The sequence below is a fragment of the Thunnus maccoyii genome, chromosome 18 (genome assembly GCF_910596095.1).
Source record: "Thunnus maccoyii chromosome 18, fThuMac1.1, whole genome shotgun sequence".
Lineage (NCBI taxonomy): Eukaryota > Metazoa > Chordata > Actinopteri > Scombriformes > Scombridae > Thunnus > Thunnus maccoyii.
In genome coordinates, this window is record NC_056550.1 from 28,400,698 (window position 1) to 28,421,904 (window position 21,207).

Here is a 21,207-nt window from a genome sequence, read left to right on the forward strand (position 1 = left end):
ATACATAAATACTAATAATAAACCGACACAGAAAGTAGATCACTGCCTATTTACCATATAGTGCGCTATATTTACTGACATCTTATTTATGTGTATTCTGAGTTTAGACGTTTAAACTCTCCAACAGAGAAAAATGACATTTACACATTCTGATAACAATCCAACAAGGCAATGCGTCACATTTTATAGGTGTGAAAATGGCCGACTTCACAGCTGATGGTGAAAGATAGATGACAAGTCAGAAGACCAAAGTTATTATAATTCATCCTGAGAGGAACATGACTATGTGAACCAAATTTCACATCAATTGATCTGATAGTTGTTGAGATATTTCACTTAAAGCCACAAATCTGAACCTGCTGGTGGCGCTAAGAGGAAAAGTCGACCAGGAGCTTTTCCATCTGGGTACGCCAAATATATATATATAAAGAAGAAGAAGAAAGAAATATTAATTAACACAAAGGTGGTGAGACGAGACACCTCTGAGTCCAGGAGGAGGAAACAGCAGTGAGACATTACATGCAGGATAATAAAAACTTTTTCACAAAGAGAAATATTGATGAAGAGAGAAACTTTCTTCCTATTCCTGCTTCCAGGCTAATAAACTGTGAGGAGGGAGAAGTGAAGCAGTCAGCGTTTCCAGCGGGGGGAAAGTGAGGGTGAGCGGAGCGAGGTGGAGGCTCAAGGTTCAAATACAGAAGAGTAAGAAAACACGTCTTGAAATGATGTTTTGACTCCAGACTCAACTAACAACACTTGACTTGAATCTGCTGCCTCAGCTGGACAGACAGCAGCAGTTACTGCGGAGTGGAAACACCGTTTTATAGACGCAGAGGGAGCATCGAGCAGAGAAAAGTGTCCAAAGAAATGTCTGTTTATAGTGTTGACTTCATCACTCACCCGTCTGAGTCCTGGTAGTTCACATTCAGTCTCTTAGTAGAGCCCAGCAACTCTAAAAAAAACACAAAACACAGAATATTAATATAATTTAAACATAACATGATACACTGTACCAGAGGTTATAAAAGTCTGACACTGTGCCCCACCTTTAATCACCCTGCAGACAAATTTCATAGTGATAATTGAGATTTTTGTCTTCATGTCAACACAGGACTAATATCTGTATCTGACTGGTAGAATATGACTAGTAGTGTAGTCGGCTATTCATGTGTGACGGCTTGAGAATAAGGAAGGAACGTTTGTGTGTCTTGTTTGACTGGGAGGACGACGGGACGACAGAGAGACAGAGTCTGGTCTCAGAGATGAGGAGGAGAGAGACTGGAGATTATTTGTATCTCTGACTGTCTCTTTCTGGTGTCACTGGGGGAGCTCCAGTCAGAGACGGGAACATTTATTCAGCAGACTGAGACACCTGAGAGCTGTGACTCATAAATCCCTCCTCTGTCTCTCTGCTAGACCTCCTGAGGAAGCTTCATTAGCCTCTGACCCCGGTTTGACTTTCTTGGCTGGGTCAGAGGATGAACTCACAGCTCTTTGATCTCCTGCCAGACAAAGACTCCCTGCTTCTTCTTCTTCTTCTTCTTCTTCTTCTCCCCGAGGCCTCTGCTGACTCCCACCTCGTTAGCCGGCTCTACGTCCACCGACTCCAGTAGCTCGGCCTTCTCTCTGCAGCCTCGTTTTCACTCCCACTCACAGGAATGTCGTGCTTTCTCGCAGTGCAGATCCTGTGACAGTGTGAGCTGTGTTCGCTGCAGTGGTGGCCCGGCCTGCAGGTCATTATAACGCCACGGTCACTGACTCTGCACTGTCCGTCACCAGGCTGCTTCTGAGTCATGAAACAATCACAGTTCTGTGCAGAGTCACAACTACAGCCAAGTACAAGACCTAAACTAATCAACAACAGAGAAGAGTCATGATGTCACCTACTGTCTAGCTCAAGCAGCTACCACGTCTTGAGGCTAAAGTGCCACAAACGGCGGCTAAAAGCTCCAACTGCCTCCGATTCACAAAGCCTCAACTTCACCCCAGAAATACTGAGTCAATCATTGTTTTCAACGAGTCATTATGGTCTCAGACTCTAAATTCAGGCCCTTTAATAAGTGTGCTGGTGGTCATTTTGATCAAGATTTAAAGACTTATAGTAGCTTTGATGTCTGTTGTGTGGGTGTTGATTGACAGCTGTGATTGACAGCTGGACTCACACTGAGTCAGACTATTGTTACAATATTTCAGTAACTTTCACAAGTTTAATATTACTTGATTATGATACCTGCCCTGTTAGCACAATTTAGCTAAAGTAGCTAACGTTAGCCCAAGTGTGCAGTGCTCTGTATTCCCAGTAAGCTAATGTTAGCTTGGATCGGAGTTAACCATGGATGTATAAAGAGAACTGGATACAGCCCGGATCTTCCGGGATCATTGGGCCCATAGAGCAAGCACACCAGTGACTTTAGTCGGCCGAGCTGGCTACTTCCAGTTTAGCCCTCCGGCTAACTTGAACGAGGATGAAACAATTCAATCATGCGGCTCTTTTAGGCTTTCGAAATGTGATCAGACCGAATGAATCAAATTCTGATAGTGAGACGAGTCATTTCGTGGGGGTTGTGATGCTCAAAAAAATGTATCTGCTGATTTACGGACGTCTCTTTCACAATGTAAGTCTATGGAAAAAAGTCTTTTTGGGCCCAATAGCGTCACATGACGTTGTAATTACACGGTTTGGCTGCTACGTCAAATTGGCCTCACAGTCCAGCACTGTTCCTGGGGGCTTGGAGTTAACAGGGCATGTTTCAAACACCCCACACTCCTTATTTGGAAGGTCGGGGCTCCAAATAAAAAAAGATGGCGCTGACCGTAAGCTACAAACGTTTTTTTCATCTGTCTTTCTGAAAAAGATGAAGCATGTTCCTGGCGTTTATTCTCCATATTCTCAGACCGCTCAGCTTCACTACAGCAGCTGCTGTCAGAAATTTAAACTAAAAAAAGTTAAACAACTATTTCATTGTGTGCACAGAAAAAACTACAGTTCCCATTAAAAGAACTACAAGTGCAACAGTGCAGGTACTTACATCACCATAACTTGGTTTAGTCCATATCCATAAAACTCATTGTTGCTGTTTGCATCTGTAATCTGAGCTGTGTAAAGACGTCTATCTGTCCTGCTGGTGTTGTTTATTATTATTCAAACATGGCTGAACTCGCCGCCGCCCTCCACTCGCTCACGGACTCGTCTCCTCTGTTGAACCATGACGTTTAGCCCGCAAACCTCTAGGACTTGCAGGAAACGGTGTTCGTTAAAGTTCGCTAAAATACGTAAATATTGAATAAACAACTATATTAAGATGGTTTTCCAGAAAACTCCCATCACAGGTCAATGAGATTTATTTGAGGGGGGGCATTTTATGACTTTATTATAGAGACAGTGGAGAGATGACAGGAATTAAAGGGAGAGAGAGAGATGGGGGGGGTTTGAGCCTCTGACATTACAGTTATATGGCATGCATCTGAACCAGTAAGCTACTGGGGCGCACTGAACAAATGTTAAAGAGATAATTTAATGAGGTTTTACTACGTCTGTAGCTTAATTCGAATGCTCTGGTTTGACTTTGGCTCTCTATAACTAAAGGTTAAATAAAATAAAAAGGTAACACGAGCCTTCAGAAACTCCTGCAGGTTAAACTGAGCGAAGCAAACACTTTTGTTGCTGATTGACTCCAACAGACTCACTATAAACACACTGGAAGAAACTCGCTAGCCTAGCAACATTAAAGCTACAAACAACCCATAATGCAACACTTTCTCTAGGAGACACTCATTCAAAGCCTCCATTTAAAAAAAAGGAGTATCTGATGTGGTGAACAGTGTGTCCTAACACAAGCATCACTTTTGCAAAATGTAATTTCCAGAAAAAGAAAATCATGCTCGCACAAAAGAGGAAAAAAAAAAAACACTATCAGAGGTCACAGCAGGTCAAAGGTCAGTCACAGGGCTCTGCAGGGGAGGGCCCAGACTCCAGACTTTAAATGTAGCTGCAGGAGAGAGCTGGGCAAGAGGCTGTGTGTCGTATTTAACACCTCCCACCTCCACACCTCAACCCCCCCCCCCCCCCCCCCCCCCCCTCACAACAATACAGCTTTGAAGTATTTGAGATCTCGGGGAAACGCAGGAGGAGTTCCCTCTGGGGGTCTGTGCGCTGCTTTGATAATGACCTGGATTTTATAATTAATGGGAATAAATCAGCACATGAACAAGACACAAAATGAAACCACAGACACACACGGAGCTTTCTCCTCTCAGGGCTTTGCATGCAGCGTGAAATGAGAAAGTGATGCAAATGTGGAAAAGTATTTGTACACACGAGTTCTGACGCATCTGTTACCTCTCCTCTCGCTTCATTATTGGCAAAGATCAGTGGAGAGTCTTCGATCTGTGAGTAACTTGATGACCAAATGTCTGTCAGTTTGTGTGTCTGTACTCGACCAAAGATCATTTGTGAGGGAAGAAGCTCCACTCTGTAACACCACCGTACAATCAGAGTGTTTCTGTAGTTCCAACATCTGCAACAGAGTGAGACATCTTCACTCTCTAGAGGATCAGGAGTCACATTCACAGCTTTCATTCAGATCAGATCAATAATTTAAGCTGATCGATTAAATACACTATTTTCATAATCGATTAAACATTTTATCTATAAAACGTCAGGAAACAGTGAAAAATGTCAGTGAAATTTTGTCAGACACGAAAAAAAAAGACCTCAAAGGCAAAAAAACCCCAATATAACTGTATAAGAGTGAAACATTTGATTACAGTATTCTGACTTTTCTTCCACTGATCAGGATTTCTTCTCTTTTGTGGTCACTTCCTTCGGTTTTGCTGCTGAATTTTTCAGTTTCAGTTCAGTGTTTTTTCATTTCTGACACAAAGCTCTCATGTGGGCGGGTGGCTGGTTACTTTTGGAGGGACAGGTCAGCGGTCCAACGTGCAACAGGTGGTACAACTTTAATTCAATTTACCCGACCGACTCCTTTTCTTCATTTTTCTTAGGTTAGATTAGTAATTATAAATAACCACATGGATATTGGAAGTTTTGCCTTCGAGGTCATTTTTATGGTTTAAATTTATTTGTAATTTATTCTCTTTCAATTAAATTTTTTGTTTGATCCTTGGGGGATTTGGTTCAATTTTTATGGCACAAATTGAATCCCATATGCCTCTCCTTAAAGTTCTTCTTCCCCTGCAGATTAACGAGGCCGACTGACATCAAACTCCACTTGACTCACTTGACCGACAGCTCTGGCCGCTGTATGAGCTCCAAGAGGAAACTACAGTAGTTGCTGCTAAATATTGTAGCCAGCAGTCATCCTAAAGCTATCATCATCTGCTGCACATTTGTCCAAAGTTATTTTTAATGTTGTTTATGGAGAGAGGCGGAGAGGCTGGGAGCTGAGCTGGAGCCTGATGCAGCTCCAACATTTGCTGCGACTCGGTCTCTTTTTATAATTCCAGCTGAAAGTTTAACGTCCCGTGGATCTGCTGCCACAAGAATGTAGAAAGGAGGAGGAGGTTTTGCAGGAGTCTGCAAATTTGAGAGGTCTTGTTGGGATCAGGCCCAGCTGAAAGGGAATCTGTTGTAAAAATCTATCGACTAAAATTAGACGACCGCTGTGAGAATCAAAACTATGATTAGACGTCTGCAGGCAACGCCTCACACATCTCTTTGTTTCTTGGGGCTTGAACGGCTGCATTCGGGACAAAGCAATAAACAAACAAGGACGATGTGGCAGCCCATCATTTTCCTCTTGCTTCTCATTGCGGTGAAGTGTAGAGACCACGTTTTCTTTCAAGAAAGCTGGACGTCCTCCAGAAACACCACAACAGACTCCAGTCAGAAACGGTTCCCTGAAACGCAGCAGAGGTCCGACTCCCACCGCTGAAGATTTATACTGCAGATTAAATCTTGTAGTCTGAATATAAACAGGCCTTCCAGTTTTAAAAGCAGCCATAAAAAACAATACACGTCTTCATCTGGTTAATAAAGAGAAAATTGTTTCCAGAATTACTACGAAAACACCTCCAACACTCTGACACACAGGATGATGCTGTAGACGGAAGTAAACAAAGCTCCAGTTCTATGTTGAAAATATAAAATAAAGCTTACAATCTACAAACTGAATGTGTTCCAGTTTGAACTTTTTATCATCTGCTCCATCAAATCTATCTGACTTTCAGAAATCTGAATGAAATCCTCATGTTTCATTCTGAGCAGCGTGCTGACAAAGAACTGACCAGGAGCTCACGGTGTCACAGTCACATGGACAAACATTTCTGGGACTTGTGACACCAACACTAAAAAAAACCAACATCACAAGTTTTTCGACTTCAGCAAGAAGAGACATATTCTTTACATTTCCAGCTCTATATTTATATTCTGGGGCTCTACTGGAATATCTTTGCATGATTTCCAGTTAAAAGCTCCTTATTTATCTTCTACTGGTCCTTTATGCAGCCCCTCAGTTCAGCCTCTGTCTGAAACAGGCCGTTTTAGCTCCTGTCTCTTTAAGGCCCCGCCTCCTGATGAGCCCACTCTGTTCTGATTGGTCAGCTTCAGGAAGCTTCCTCCGGCTCCAGAGGCTACGTAAACAAACTATAGTAGCAGGATTTCACTTCTTTTTCTCCTTCTTTACTCCAAATGTCAACTTCTCAAATCCATCCGAACATGGAAACACCTTAGCAACCACCTTAGCAACCAAGTCTACTGAATGGACGGCTGTTTATGAGCATGTGCAATGAGCTGACATCAGCTCACCAGCAAGGTAGAAGAAATCGTCACAAACGAAGCGTTCACAGCAGGTTGAAGCCTTGTTTTTTGACTTGCAGGCAGCATTTCTACATACGTTCACCTCAAGTTTTGGAACTTTGACCATGTTTAACATCTGACATCAGAACAGGATATAAATAACAGAAAACCACAAAAATCAGAGTATGTCCCCTTTATGTTCATCACAAAAACTAAATCTGAACACAGAATTTGTGGCATTAAAATGTTTACGTGTGGAATATTTTCCCTGAAGTCTCGTGTATGAATTGGCCTTCACATGCTCCCCTCGGTCAAACTTTAGTGTTTGATAGTGTCTCTTGGACAGCAAAGCCGGAGAGATAGTGGGTTTGATTGATGCAGCAGGTCTGTTTGAAGATTCGGAGGTCTCTAAGGGAAACGTGGGCACCATCAGCAGCTCATAGCTCCCCCTCCTCCTCTCTTCTGGCCTTCAGATAGCCTGGCACAGGAACACAGGAAGCCGTGGAAGTGTTTGTCCAAAGCAGGAGCGGGACACATCCGTCTCCTCTCTGCTGACTGAAAGAGGACGGTGACGGCAGCACAGCGGCAGCAAAGAGATGAAGATTAGCTTTTCTTGTCTTATCTGTCAAAAAGGGTTCATCCCTTCAGCTTGTCCTACGAACCGCAGGGAGACGAGAGCTGCTCAAACCCCCCAAACTGAAGACATGTCGCCAAACTGGAGCACAATCACACAGATGCACATTCAGACTGTTTTATAAGTTTACTGAGTTCAGTGAAAAACAAAGTCTCAATGTTAGATATTTAACAAATAGTTACAGTAAGGACAAAGCTGTTTGTGTGTTCAATAAGGCTGGACACTACTGAATGCCTTTAATTAATCTTCAAACACTTTTACGCAACAAAAGGCCGACAATAAATGATTAAATAAAAGAATCACTGAGTCTTTAAAGTTTAACCTGGTCATGCTGAAAGGGGAATCCTACATGTAAAGGCTTGTATGGAAGATTTGAAATGCCTAATTTTAAACAAATCAAAGTATTGAAGAGAAATACGTTTATTTTTAAAGGCAAAAGTTAAATAACTCTCCTTTTAACATAAGTTCAATTTCATAATGACAGTAAATGCACACATATAAAGCAAATAAAATGTGTATTGTAATGTGTTTTAATTGAGACATTTTAAATCCTTGTTAGACTGGAAGTTTCAATTATTTTGGTGTTCATGTTCTTATCATTCATCAAGCCATTCAAACTTTTCTTTTCAAAATATTTTTCATGCAAGATGAAGACTTTATTATCACAATGTAACTTTTTCTGTATTTCTAAATTTATGATTATTTTCTTGAAATATTCCAATTTGTTTCTTGTACAAATACAATTTTATTTTTTCATGCCATTCTGACTTTTCTTCTCTAAATATTTAAACATTTTTGTTAAAAATGTTGTGACTTTTTCTCATAAAATATTACTTTTTTCTCTAGTGAAACAACAACTTTTTTCTTGTAAATTACAACTATTGTTCAAACATTTAGGTTTCATACTAGTGAAATTGTGACTTTATCTCATAAAATACATAAAACCCTTTCTTTCAAATTACATCTAATCCTGAAATGTTTGGATTTTTTCATGTGAAATTACTTTATTTCATGACATTACAACCATTTTCTTGTAAATTACAAAACTGCATTTAAATTATAAATTACATTATAAAATTACATTTTCTACAAAAATTACAACTTTTTTCTCATAACATTACAACTTTTCTCGAAAATTACAACTATACACAAAATATTTTTACTTTTTTTCTAGTGAAATTACTTTATCTCATAACGTTACAACTAAAATTACAATGTTCTTTTCGTAAAATTACAACTTTCTTGTAAATTACAACTCTTCCCAAAATATAAATTAATAACACCACTTTTTCTTGTAAATTACAACTATTTCCAAAATATTTAGATGTTTTTACCATGAAATTACAACTTTATCTCATAACATTTTATCTTTTTGCAACTTTTCTTTAAAAATATTTGATTTAACTTTGTTTTTTCCCCCTAACAATGGCTTTAGTACTCAGTCATGACTATACATTAATCATCTTAGGACTGAGTATAGGTTGGTGGTTTACGACATGAACACCTGTACGATATCATGCGGCCTGGTACGATAAAGACAACATGTGTGAAGCCTGTAATGATTATTTTTGTTGACACTGCCCCTCAGTCAGCGGTGAGTGTCTGTGGTGTTTATGGTTTAAAGGAAACGGGTGAGGAAGTTTCCTGTGTGTGCTAATGTGAGCGTTACGGAGGCGTTGGGCTGTAACCTGGCCATGACTCGATGTCAGAGGAAGAGGAGGGGGAGTGTTGTGTTGACAGAGGCTCTCGAGGCGTGGAGGAGCTCTCAGAAACAAAGCCGGGCCTCGGAGCAGGGCCCCTTCTACACTTCCTTTCCCAACACTATTGTTCCACAGAGCGGGAGGCCGAAGCATTGTGTGAGCTCAGACCCCTCCCTGAGGGAAACAAGAAACCCACAGAGTGATGGACTGAAAGAAAAGAGGAAGCTGACTGATGTGGTCTAACTTACTAACCTCCTCTCACTTTCTCTGCTTTTTCTCCGTTTTCTCTGCAAACATAAAATTTTAAAAGTACGTTAATGTACTCTGCACTTAAAATTAGAGCTGGAACGATTTGTCCATCAACAGAAAATTTATTGCCAGCTATTTTGATAATCGATTAATCATTTTGAGTCATTTTTTTGAGAAAAATATCAAAATTCTCTGATTTCAGCTTCTCTAATGTGAATATTTTCTGGTTTCTTTAGTCCTCTGCGACAGTAAAATGAATATCTTTGGGTTGTGGACAAAACATTTCAGGACGTCATCTTGGACTTTGGAAAACTGTGATTGACATTTTTCACCATTTTCTAACATTTTATAGACCAAACGACTAATTGATACATGAAACTAATCGTTAGTTGTAGCTCTGTTCAAAATGTTACAAATGTTCATATTGTACGGTGTCATGAAATTTCATCCTCCAGAGGCTGCTAATAAGGTTTTCAGACTTTAAGTTTTGGTGACAAAGATACAAAATCAGCTCCTTATAAATCAGCAAAGCCAGAAATCATCTACCCAACACTACATTACTTCTAAATAACTCCAGCAGAACACTTTCTTTCTGCTCCTCCCTGCTGCTTTGCCGCCACATTTATCAGCAGACGAGCGCAGAGTTGATAACACCGACGTCACAGCAGAGCCGATAAGACCGGCCTTGTTCCTCCGTCAGCGTCCCCACTCAGCCTGAACCCCCGGCCATCGCTGCACTCCACCACCCGACACTCCAGAGGCTGCACAGGAATGTAAACAACTATTTTTACTGGGTATCTCAGAGTAAATCTGAGATGTTTTTAATGGTACAACGAGTTTCAGGCTGAAATGGAAGAAGCGGAGAGAAATTCAAGGCTCTGCCCTCTCCTGATGGTTTGGAGGTTTTGGCAGGAGGAGGGACGCTGTGGCATGGAAATACAGAAGCTTTAACTCACAAATACACTGCAGGAGCCAATAAAAACATGAGACGGAATGAGCTCTGAATCACACACACTTTGAACACAAGTACTCGTGAGCAGACACAAGGAGGGAACAAAAAATGCACAGTTCAATGTGAGGTTTGGTTTCAGAAGGCAAAAGATTGTAAAACCTCCAAAAAATAAACATTAACACATCAGTAAGTAATCTAGAAGAAAATAAAGGCAGGACGCCTCTTACTGCTGAAAATGACAAATCTGTATTAACACATTCACATGTTAAAGGGAACATATTCTGCTTTTTCTGTTTTTCTGTTATTTATAAGATTTATAAATAACTATTTTTTATATATATCCTGTTCTGATGTTGGATGTTAAACATGGTCAAAGTTCTAAAACTTGAGGTGAACATATGTAGAAATGCTGCCTGCAAGTCAAAAGTCAGGGCTTCAACCTGCTCTGAACACTTTATTTCTACCTTGATAATGTCGGCTCGTCAAACATGCTCATAACCGTCCGTTCTTAAGCCTTGGTTGCTGAGGTTGTTGCTAAGGTGGTTGCTAAGGTGTCATATTTCAGATGTGATTCAGCTCCAACATGTACGGATGGATTTGACAAGTTGACATTTGGAGTAAAGAAGGAGAAGAAGAAGTGAAATCCTGCTTCTATAGTTTGTTTCCGGAGCCTCCGGAGCCGGAGGAAGCTTCCTGAAGCTGACCAATCAGAACAGAGTGGGCTCATAGGGAGGCGGGCCTTAAAGACAACATTTCATTTGCAACAATCTGTGAATCAATTTTGGCAGCATCTGCACAAATCTCTCATAACTGATCGTTGGTTGCAGTTAGCGGTGCAACGGATTGTAGTTGATCCTTGATCGGTACAGATCGCCCCCCACGGTTCGGCACGCATGTGAACCGCAGATTAATTTAATGTCTCATTTAAGACAAAGTAAACAAACTGCTGTAAGTACAAGTCAGGGACAGACAGCGTGTCGCTAACAGGGATTTTGAAGAGCAACGACCAAACCAGCATCTAACAGCTCCGCAGTGACATCTGCAGGTATGTTTAGCTGCTGTTTAATGTGCTGCAGCTGAGCAGCTAATTAGCGTCTAGCTGCTAACAGACGTTAGCAGTGAATGTTTGTTTGGTGGCTCGTTCAACAAGCTGCAGGACAAGACGTGTGTTCATGTTTGTAAGTTATTATCAAGTTTTGATGATGTAGACAGAGGCTGTTTCATTCACTACCATGTTTGAAAGAGGAAGGTATCAGGTCTCATATTGTAATTTAATTTAACTATTGAATATTTTATACATTTTAAGATTTTATTTAAACATTAGACATCTTGAATGTTGTTTTCATTTAAGAACCAGAAGTTCCTCACTGTAAATGTTTTACAGAATAAAGTTGTATTTGTCTCCTTTTTTTTCCCGCTGATCCGAAAAATGATACGATCCGTGACTCAAATCCGTGATACGATCCGAACTGTGAGTGTTGTGATCTGTTGCACCCCTAGTTGCAGTGAAGCTTCTTTGAAAGATGTGTTAAAAAAAGATGGAAGTCTTGCTGATTTATGACAATTTTTTGAAGTTTTGAGCTAAATTCTGTTCCCTCGCTTATAAAGCCTGAAAACCAAAACCAAATTTCACCTGCTGACTAGAACACGGGACACACAACATGACTGTCAGGTTTATTCAAAGTAAACCTGTTCGTGGGAAAAGAAACGGCTGAGCGCACTTTCTTATAATTTCTAAACTTTGGTTTCGAGAGATGCAGTGAGGTCACAGAAATGTCAGACAAGAGAACAAACACACAAATCTTTTCTCACAGAGATCTCGCAGATAAAACATGGATGCAGGAAAACAACAACATGAACTGTAGAGCAGAAGGCCTCCGTATCTCTATTAACATCTTTGATGGTTTTGGAAACCAAAAGCTTCTCTTGAAATTAAAAGTTCTGCACAGAAGCTACAGTGAGCTCCTCTGAATGAAGAACTTATGTTGCCACCAAAGAAAACTAATCTGTTCTCATCATGAAAACAAGCTGAGTAATCACAGTCTCAATCTATAACAGACCTCATATTTAGCAGATTCAGTTTTTATGACACTTCCAGCTTTGATGTACAGCTATGAAACTGCTTTTATTGTATTTCTGCATGTTTGTTTGCACTTCCTGTCTGTTCACACAAGCCTCCCTTCCCGAATCACAAAATAACTTTTATATATGACATTTCTGTTACGCTTTCTGTGTGCAATAAATTCTTATAAAGAAAATTTGGGATTCAAATAACAACTTAAGTCTGTTAGTAGGGATTCGTTAAAACAGCACAGGGAGCTGCATTGGTAGAGGCGTTTTGTTTAAGCAGGTGAAACATGAAATACGTCCAGTTGAAACTACAGATTAGTGCGTTTAAAGGTGTATCAGATGCCAAAACACTGCAGAGAGGTTTATAAAACTCACAGACAGGATTTTACAACTCACGGCGGCAACTTTCGTCAGGTTGATCACGAGGTAAACTGTAGAAGTCTGACATTCACGTTACAAAGTAATCCACCAGATGGAGACATGATGTCGTTTAAATAGAGGGATAATGGCGGATAATGGAAGAGTTGTGTCAAGAATGAAAACAAGACGTAGAGAGAGAAGTTCAAACCCTGCACAGCTGACCAATGATGACCCTAATCCGACGTAGGAAAGGACGACACATATTCTGCACATTTCCAGCTCTATATTTATATTCTGGGGCTCTACCGGAATATCTTTGCATGATTTCCAGTTAAAAACTCCTTATTTATCTTCTACTGGTCCTTTATGCAGCCCCTCAGTTCAGCCTCTGTCTGAAACAGGCCGTTTTAGCTCCTGTCTCTTTAAGGACCCGCCTCCTGATGAGTCCACTCTGTTCTGATTGGTCAGCTTTCAGGAAGCTTCCTCCGGCTCCGGAGGCTACGTAAACAAACTATAGTAGCAGGATTTCACTTCTTTTTCTCCTTCTTTACTCCAAATGTCAACTTCTCAAATCCATCCGTACATGTTGGAGCTGAATCACATCTGAGATATGAAAGTGGATAACATATGGAAACACCTTAGCAACCACCTTAGCAACCACCTTTGCAAACAAGGCTAAAGAATGGACAACTGTTTATGGGCATATGTGATGAGCCGAAGTCATCTCATCAGCAAGATAGAAATAAAACGCTGCAAACGAAGCATTCAGAGCGGGTTGAAGCCCTGAGTTTTGACTTGCAGGCAGCAAGTTTTGGAACTTTGACCATGTTTAACATCCGACATCAGAACAGGATACAAATAACAGAAAATCACAAGAAGAACAATATGTCACAAACCTTCGTGAGGCAGGACTCAAAAACAAGATTTCAGAGTAGAATGGAAGTAGGAAACAGCCTCCCATAACAATTTTTCCACACAATGACAAATAATTCATGTAGTAACAGGCCTAAATTCTTCACTAAGTGGTGGGTTTTATGTTTCTCTTTGTAATATTTGGTATTAGAGGTGGTGACAGCTGAATAAAGGTTGTCCCTCCCTCCTGAAGCTTACAGTATCAGCATCACCTTCTAAACACTGATCTGACCGTGGAATAAGCTCACCTTTGAACTTAAATGAAATACACTTTTTTTACCTTGAAGCTGACGTAACATTTAGATCATTTTTGAGAGTATTTATGAACTCTTGCTATATGAATGATGGCTTCAGGTTTGAGCTTGTTCAGGAAACATCTGAAAACTTTTAGATTTGTCAAAAAGCAGCAGAAGAAGAAGACTTTCAGCAGCTTGAACCTGACACTCAGCAGCAGCCGGGGGGAATTAAGAATTTCATGTTCCATGAAACGGTGTTCAATAAAGCACAGCGAGTCCAAAGCAAACACATTCTCCAGGTTTTTCTTCCACAGGAGACTCAGCTCCGGTTTTTCCTTTTAAGACGGCAAAATGAGCTTCCCGGCTCACACAGGGAGATCCTGCTGAGTAAGAGACCATAAATCAGAGAGTTTGACGGGTTTCACAGCCGGTCAACAGCCAGGTGATCGCTCATATCTGACAGGAAAACATATATACACACGAGTCTGTGACGGCTGAGAACTAATTCTGAACTGAAGCTGCCGAAAGTCTGTGATTCAGAGTTTAAAATCTACAAGTTCATCCAAAAAATACAACAAGGACTCAGTATTCTGCCCCCAACACCACCCATCTACCGTCCAATTTAAAACAGCGATAATTAAGTTTCCTGCCTGTATGTCCTCAAGTTTCAAGAGTGTTTCAGGAATATAAGATTCTGAGGATTAATAATGTCATAAAAACATTAAAAAAAAGTTTGTATTAATGGATTTTGTCACACTGTTATTATTCTTTGTTCCTTGTCTTAGCTTGAGTTGGTTAATCATGCTCTCAGTTTTGGAACTACAGTTCCCATAATGCTTTGAGGGATGTGAACAGGAAGTAGAAGCACAACTTGAGCCCCATTTTTTGTTTTTAGCCTGTATTTGTTTACAACTTGGTTAATTGGTGCGAGAGTTGCAACTAACAAGTATTTTCTCAATTAATTCTTTAGTCTGTCATAAGAAAAAGAAACAAAAAAGTGAAAATGATGTCACAATTTCCCAAGTGTTGTATTACTCGACCAAAAGTCCAAAATCCAAAAATACTCTTTATTTTCATATCTGACAAACAAAAGCATCAAATAATCACAATTGGCAGTAAAATTTGGGCATTTTTGCTGGAAAAATAACTAACGATTATTTGATAAAATAGTTGCAGATTAACTTTCTGACAATCAACTAATTAATCTCTAATTGGCTCCATTAAAGGTAATGTCAGCTGTTAGCTGTTTGCAGACAACTATCACTGGATTACTGTGATACTGAAGAAAACTAAAATGTGATGATTCTCTGCAGGTTCTGTTATGAGGAACGTCGTTTTTGTATGATTTTGAAGCATATTTATGGACGTTTACTGGTGATGTACATCGGAGATAATGATATCTCCAGGAAGTCACACTGAATCTAAAAATTATGACTCAAAGAAGGAGAACAAGTTTTGACTTAAACCTCCGCCTTACATACAGTGAAATTAAAGAAATACGGAACACATTTTGCATTTGATACATGAAGCTATCTGATTACTGTGAACACACCGACGGGTAGAAGTGTGTTTTGGATGCTGTTTGCTGAGAGGCCAGAGTCAACAGAGGCTAATGAGGAGGCAGAGAGTTGGTTTGTGGTGTGTTGATCCAGCTGGAGGCTGCCGACAGCCGCCTCATTCACACTCTGCTGCGGAGACGGTGAGCTGGACGCTTCAGGCCTGAACAGGAGAGGACGTCCTCATGAATGTGGCTGACTGTTGGGCACAGACTAATGGGAGCTAATGGACAGTTGGCGATGTAGTGGCAGCCGGCCGTCCCGCTGGAGTGTGTTTAGTGAGGTATTATGACACCAGCTTGTTAATGAGAGACTTGTTGTCCCAGAGGACAGCACCGTTAGACTCTGAGTGAAAAATAACACAAACCCTTGAGTTATTCTGAAGGAAATCAGGAGTTCACACATGCAAGTTTTTACTTTTAAATAGTGTGAATAATGCATTAACAGCTCAAAAAACTAATCTTTTTAGTACTGAACACTCATCTTGTAGATTATAAAGGTAGGGTAGGTGGCGACAGTTAGGGAAGAGTATAAGTAATAGATTCATCGATTACTTATTGGACAGTATGGACACACATATGGGAAAAAAAAACTGCATTAACTGATGTTTAGTTTCCATCAGAAACAAGTAGTGAACACAACTCTGACATACGGCACATAGGTTGAACTCGTTAGCAAACAGTTGTTTATTTCCACATCCAGCAGTTACGGAGCAACATTATCATTCATGTGGAGTCGTGTTTCTGTCCACCTGGTGAATGTAAGTCCAATATTCACTCTCTTTTAGTTCTGTTTTTGCTCTCTACCAACTCCTGAGGGAAATATCTGACTCTTTAGCGGCTAAATGCTTCACTATGTTCACCAGCTAGTCTACAGCTAACTGAGCAGGTAGTGTACAGCGGCTTTTTACAGCTTTTTCTCTCTGAAACGACGCTATGAGACACTGAGAGTGAACCAGAACAGTAAAGTTGCAGCTGGACAGATAAACAATGAGCTGAAACTCACTATAAAGCTGCAGAGTCTCTGATAATTCTCTGTCGAGCACGTTCAACAAAAGAACAATCTATATTCTGTGAAACCTCTTTAAGTATTGTTTTCCCTCTGAAGAGTTTCAGGGTGGAGTGTTTTGTCTTCTGTTTTCTTGTTCCTATTTGAACCTAAAATAAGAAAGGGCACAAAGCTCCACACACATTGTTCAGGGGGATGTGAGCTCAGCTCCACACCCGTTCCTCTGCTCATAATGGACTTTTCCTCACAAACGAACCTCCATCTTTTTGTACAGTCCACCCCTCCTCCTCCTCCTCCTCCTCCTCCTGCATGTGACCGGGCCTCCACTTACAGTAACAGAGATAAGGTGACGTATTAACTGCAGCAGGGAGAAGTTCCTTCTCTCTGCAGCTCCACATTTCTTCTCTTTTTAGCTTTCAGATTGTGTTTGTAGTGTTGAAGCCTCTCCGGGAAAAGAGCAGCGAGAGTCTGCTGGCGGTGTTGCAACAGCCGTGAGGCCACACTCGCCTTTCTCTCTTTATGTCTGCTGAAAAAACAACTTGAGGAAACATTCTGTATTTCAGCGGAGTCAGATTCCAGCTCCAGAAAGGGGATCGAAGGTATTGCTACGGGGTTCACATACCAACGCCATGACATCACCACCTCTATTCAAACGTTCGCTGCTGCTTGGACAATAGCTGGCACAGACACAACTCTGGGGATTTTTTTGGGGGGGAGGAAAAGAAAATAACTGAAATTTTAAGCTTAGAGTTGACAGCTGTGAGTCAGACGTCACGCTGTGCTGTTGGCCTCTGCGCTGATCCTGAAAGCTCTTTTCAGTTTGAAGGTGTTTGGATAAGCAGACCTGCAGTAGCTGCGGAGTAAAAATACACACGTTTTTTAGCATCTTACCACAATTCTGACCCAAATTAGTATTCTGTGAATTCCTCTCATGCTCAGCGGTGGGAAAACGTCTTCATACACAGTCAGACAAATCAAGTCAGATACGAGACAGTCTGGAGAGAAGATCTAGTTTTACGCTTATATAATCAACAATCAATCAATCAACACGCAACTCCAGCATCCAGTTTCTGGAGAGAATATGCACAGAAATACTTCAGTACACCAGTTCAACAACAGAAATATGTGGAAGACGTAGTGAAAGAAAGAAGTCATATTTTTTGTTTTATTAAAGATATTAAAGACATTCTATTTTCTATGTAGGACTTGTATTACTTGGTAGAATACAAACAGAAAATCTGTGCAAGAATGATGATCTGTACTTTTTAATTTAAAGGATTTCTGCTTTGAAATGAAAGACAAATCCAGGTTACAGGTGGAAGTAAACAAGCCTCCATCACTGCGCTGGCATCTCATTTGTAAACCAGCAGATCCTGCAGCAGCAGTTCTATGTTGAACATATAAAATAAAGTTTATAATCTACAAACTAAATGAGACAAACAAACCAACAACAAACAGACACCACAAACATCTGCTCCTTCAAATCTATCTGACATCCAGAAATCTGCATCAAATCCTCGTGTTTCGTTCTGAACGGCGTGACGACAAACGAGCGACCAGGAGCCGCCGAAGACAGAACCAGTGTTACGTTTCCTGCTGAAATTCCACGTTTACAGCATCATGTGTTTGAGATTTGTATGAAATGATGCATTTATTCTGATGACAGTGACAGAAATCAGGAGTTTGATGATTGAAAGTCATTCCTGCTGCTTTAATTAACGAGTTTACACAAACAGTATGTGTATGACACCGTTATATACAGCACACAGGTTAATAATAAGACAGAACAAATGTAAACAGTTAAAAAGAAATTAATATATTTTTAAATGATGAAAATGTAATAAATGTGATGGATATAAATAGTAAAATATGTCAGATATGAATGTATATATATGTTTTATATTAGGGGTGTGCCCGAATACAAATATGTTATTCGGCAAAGCACAAATAGTGGGTTTTATATGAATATTTGTTTCATACAAATATTTTAAAAATTATTTGTTTTCGGGAAGGAAAAAAAAAAAACATGTTAAATACCAACATGCAGGTTGTTTACATCACTATCTCAGTGTCTCTCCTCTGCTCCGCTGTGACGTCTATCAGCAGGTCTCAGTGAGGGGAGTCACATCCACCTGCTACATGACGCACATTTCCTAATTTGGACATCAGTCCCAGAGTTGGGGGTGTTCCCCAGAGATAAAGCTGAACTACTGACACACGCTTCATGAACACTTATTGTAACACTTTAATTTTCTAAAATTAAAAGCCTAATAAAAACAAAAACAGGATTTTTAAGCCTCTTTCCACTTTTATTCGAATACAAATACAAATAATTTTGCTGCCTCAACAAATACAGATACAAATACTGGGCCCTCTGCACATCCCTAGTATATATATATATATATCTCTGTTGTGGAAAAGCAGCAACCTCAAACAGACGTCATCACAGGTGTTCACTGTTAACCTGGCAGCTGAAAAGATGCATCCAGTGTTATTAAATGCAAAAAGTCACATCCTATGACCTCACAGTTCAGTCATGTGACCTCTCAGCTGCAGAGATGAAAAGAAAGAAAACCTTCAGCTTGAAATTCACAAAGGAGGAAACCGACCGACAGAACGCCCGGTGCAGAAGATCCATTACATAACACACCAAATAAAGAAAAACCTCCAGCAGCCATTACTCTGCTGATCCACTACACAATATATAGCCTCAAACTAGATTCATTATCGTCTACGTTTCATTTCAAAGCCTCTGTAAAAAGTGAGACGAGGCCCACTACGCTGCTGTGAGCACACTCCACTTGCAGGCAGCTTATTTTGGAAGAGAGCAATCTAATTATATTGTAGATGGTGTTTATGTGAAAAATATGAGGACAGCGAACTATCAACATGAGACCGTCGGTTCATCAGCAGTTCATCAGACGTCCTGGAGGCTGATTGGACCAAAGAAGGCAGAAAAAAAAACTCTGGTTAATTCGTTTAGCTCAAAACCAGAGTCTGTATTTATCAAGTATCTCAGAGCAGGAAATCACTCCTAACTGGTCAAAAACTCCCAAGTGATTATTATCTTATTTATAGGTCTGAGTGTAAAAGGATCTTATCAACTTTCCTAACTTTAACTAACCATTAACCCCGACTATCTGATGTTTGGGAGCTGCAAGAGAAACCGTCAGTGGGAGGAGATATTCATTGATAAATATGAGCTTTAAAGGACATGGTTTTGGCAAAGAAAAAGAATATTTTTTTAAATGACCTTGTATGAGATGCAAAAGAGAACATGCTCTCAAAAAGCAGACTCTCAAACGTGGGAATTTGCTGCTTTTTCCTTTTCTTACATTAGAGTAAACTGAATGTCTTTGGGTTTGGGACTGTTGTAGAGCTGCAATGATTGGTCAAATAATCAATTAGTTGCCAACTATTAAACTGATCAGCAACTATTTTCATAATCGATTGATACTTTTGAAGAGGTTTTGGGAAACAGTGATTAACATTTTTCACCACTTTGTCATTTTATAGATGAAACAACCAATCAATTAATCAAGAAAATAATCCACAGATTCATCTTTAGTTGTTCATTCTCTACACAACACTGTTCCTGTTTACAACCATGTGCAACATCATAAATATCTTCCACGAGAGACCGTCTGAAAAGTATTTAAACGATTATCATGTCTCCCCGCTCTATGATGGCGAGCTCTTCACCCCGCCTCTACGTGTGGCCGTTTGGAACAGCTGTAAACACTTATGTCTTCAGACGTGGTCAGACAACATGTTGTGTGAACTCTTTCCTTCCAGCAAAACCCAACCCTACGAGACACTTCATCATTCATGAATGAGGTGCAAAATTATTTAATATCTCCGCCAAACGTAAGCCTGGAGGAGATCATGTGTTCAACTGTGTGTGTGTCCGCAGCTGATCTCACATTACTACTATCCATCAAGCCCAATATGTTTTGTGCAAGGACCTCTCACGTTTGCAGTGATTCACAACTGTTGAAAAATCTATTTTATGACTTGTTTAATACCATCACTGACTGCTGACTCCTCCAGTAGAGGCCACAAGTGATCAACAACTGCAGCAGAAGGCCTTTCCGTCCGATCGACTAGACTAAAAACAGCTGCAAGCCACAGTTTGGCCTTTGTTGTGGCTCAAAAACTGACATTCATAGAAATGTTTGGTCTCATCTTGAACCGGAGCATCTGCAGATTAATTCCTGATATGTTATGATCCATTACAGTGAGGCACGATATGATGAATAAATCCCTGTTTTTGTTAGCTTCACCGCCATCTTGACTGTAAGGGTGCTGGGAGGGACAGTTGAGTGAGATTCAGTTCTTGTCCCGTTTATTGTTTCTTTACTAAGTTTATACAGTCAGGTGAACCCAGGAAGACACTCGGGTACAATAACATTACACTTATCTATGTAAGTTAAAGAAAACTGCCTCCAGACACACCTGGCAGAGATCTGCACTCTTCTGTTTGAGAATAGTTTGAGTGCAGACACAGACTCTTGGTCCAATGCTGGAACAAACACATCTTCAACCCCCTGATTACTCCGCTTCAGTGAGCCTGAGGTTCAACATCATGTGGGCTGCTTGGACCCTCTTATACTTGCATACAGTCTAGTTTTTAGTTCCTTTTTTATTCTGGCAACAATTTTTGTACCAATAACCAAGACAGCTTACTCAACTATATTATTTGCCTATATAGCTTACACATGAATGTGTTTCTATTTCCTAAATATCACCAAAGAGTTTTTCCAGGAAATAGAA

At 40.3% G+C, this 21,207-nt stretch overlaps 1 protein-coding gene across 8 annotated transcripts in view; it reads right to left on the reverse strand.

The window, feature by feature from the left end:
- LOC121884441 (caskin-2-like) overlaps positions 1-21,207 on the reverse strand; it is an 81,556-nt gene that overhangs the window by 45,579 nt on the left and 14,770 nt on the right. For 7 of the 8 annotated variants that reach the window (XM_042393254.1, XM_042393252.1, XM_042393251.1 and 4 more), the window contains exon 3: positions 901-952. In XM_042393254.1, the coding sequence (XP_042249188.1) occupies positions 901-952 (52 nt within the window). Of the gene's footprint in view, positions 1-900; positions 953-1,488; positions 1,776-21,207 lie in introns of those variants that run through there. The other variant, XM_042393253.1, reaches the window with a different exon arrangement.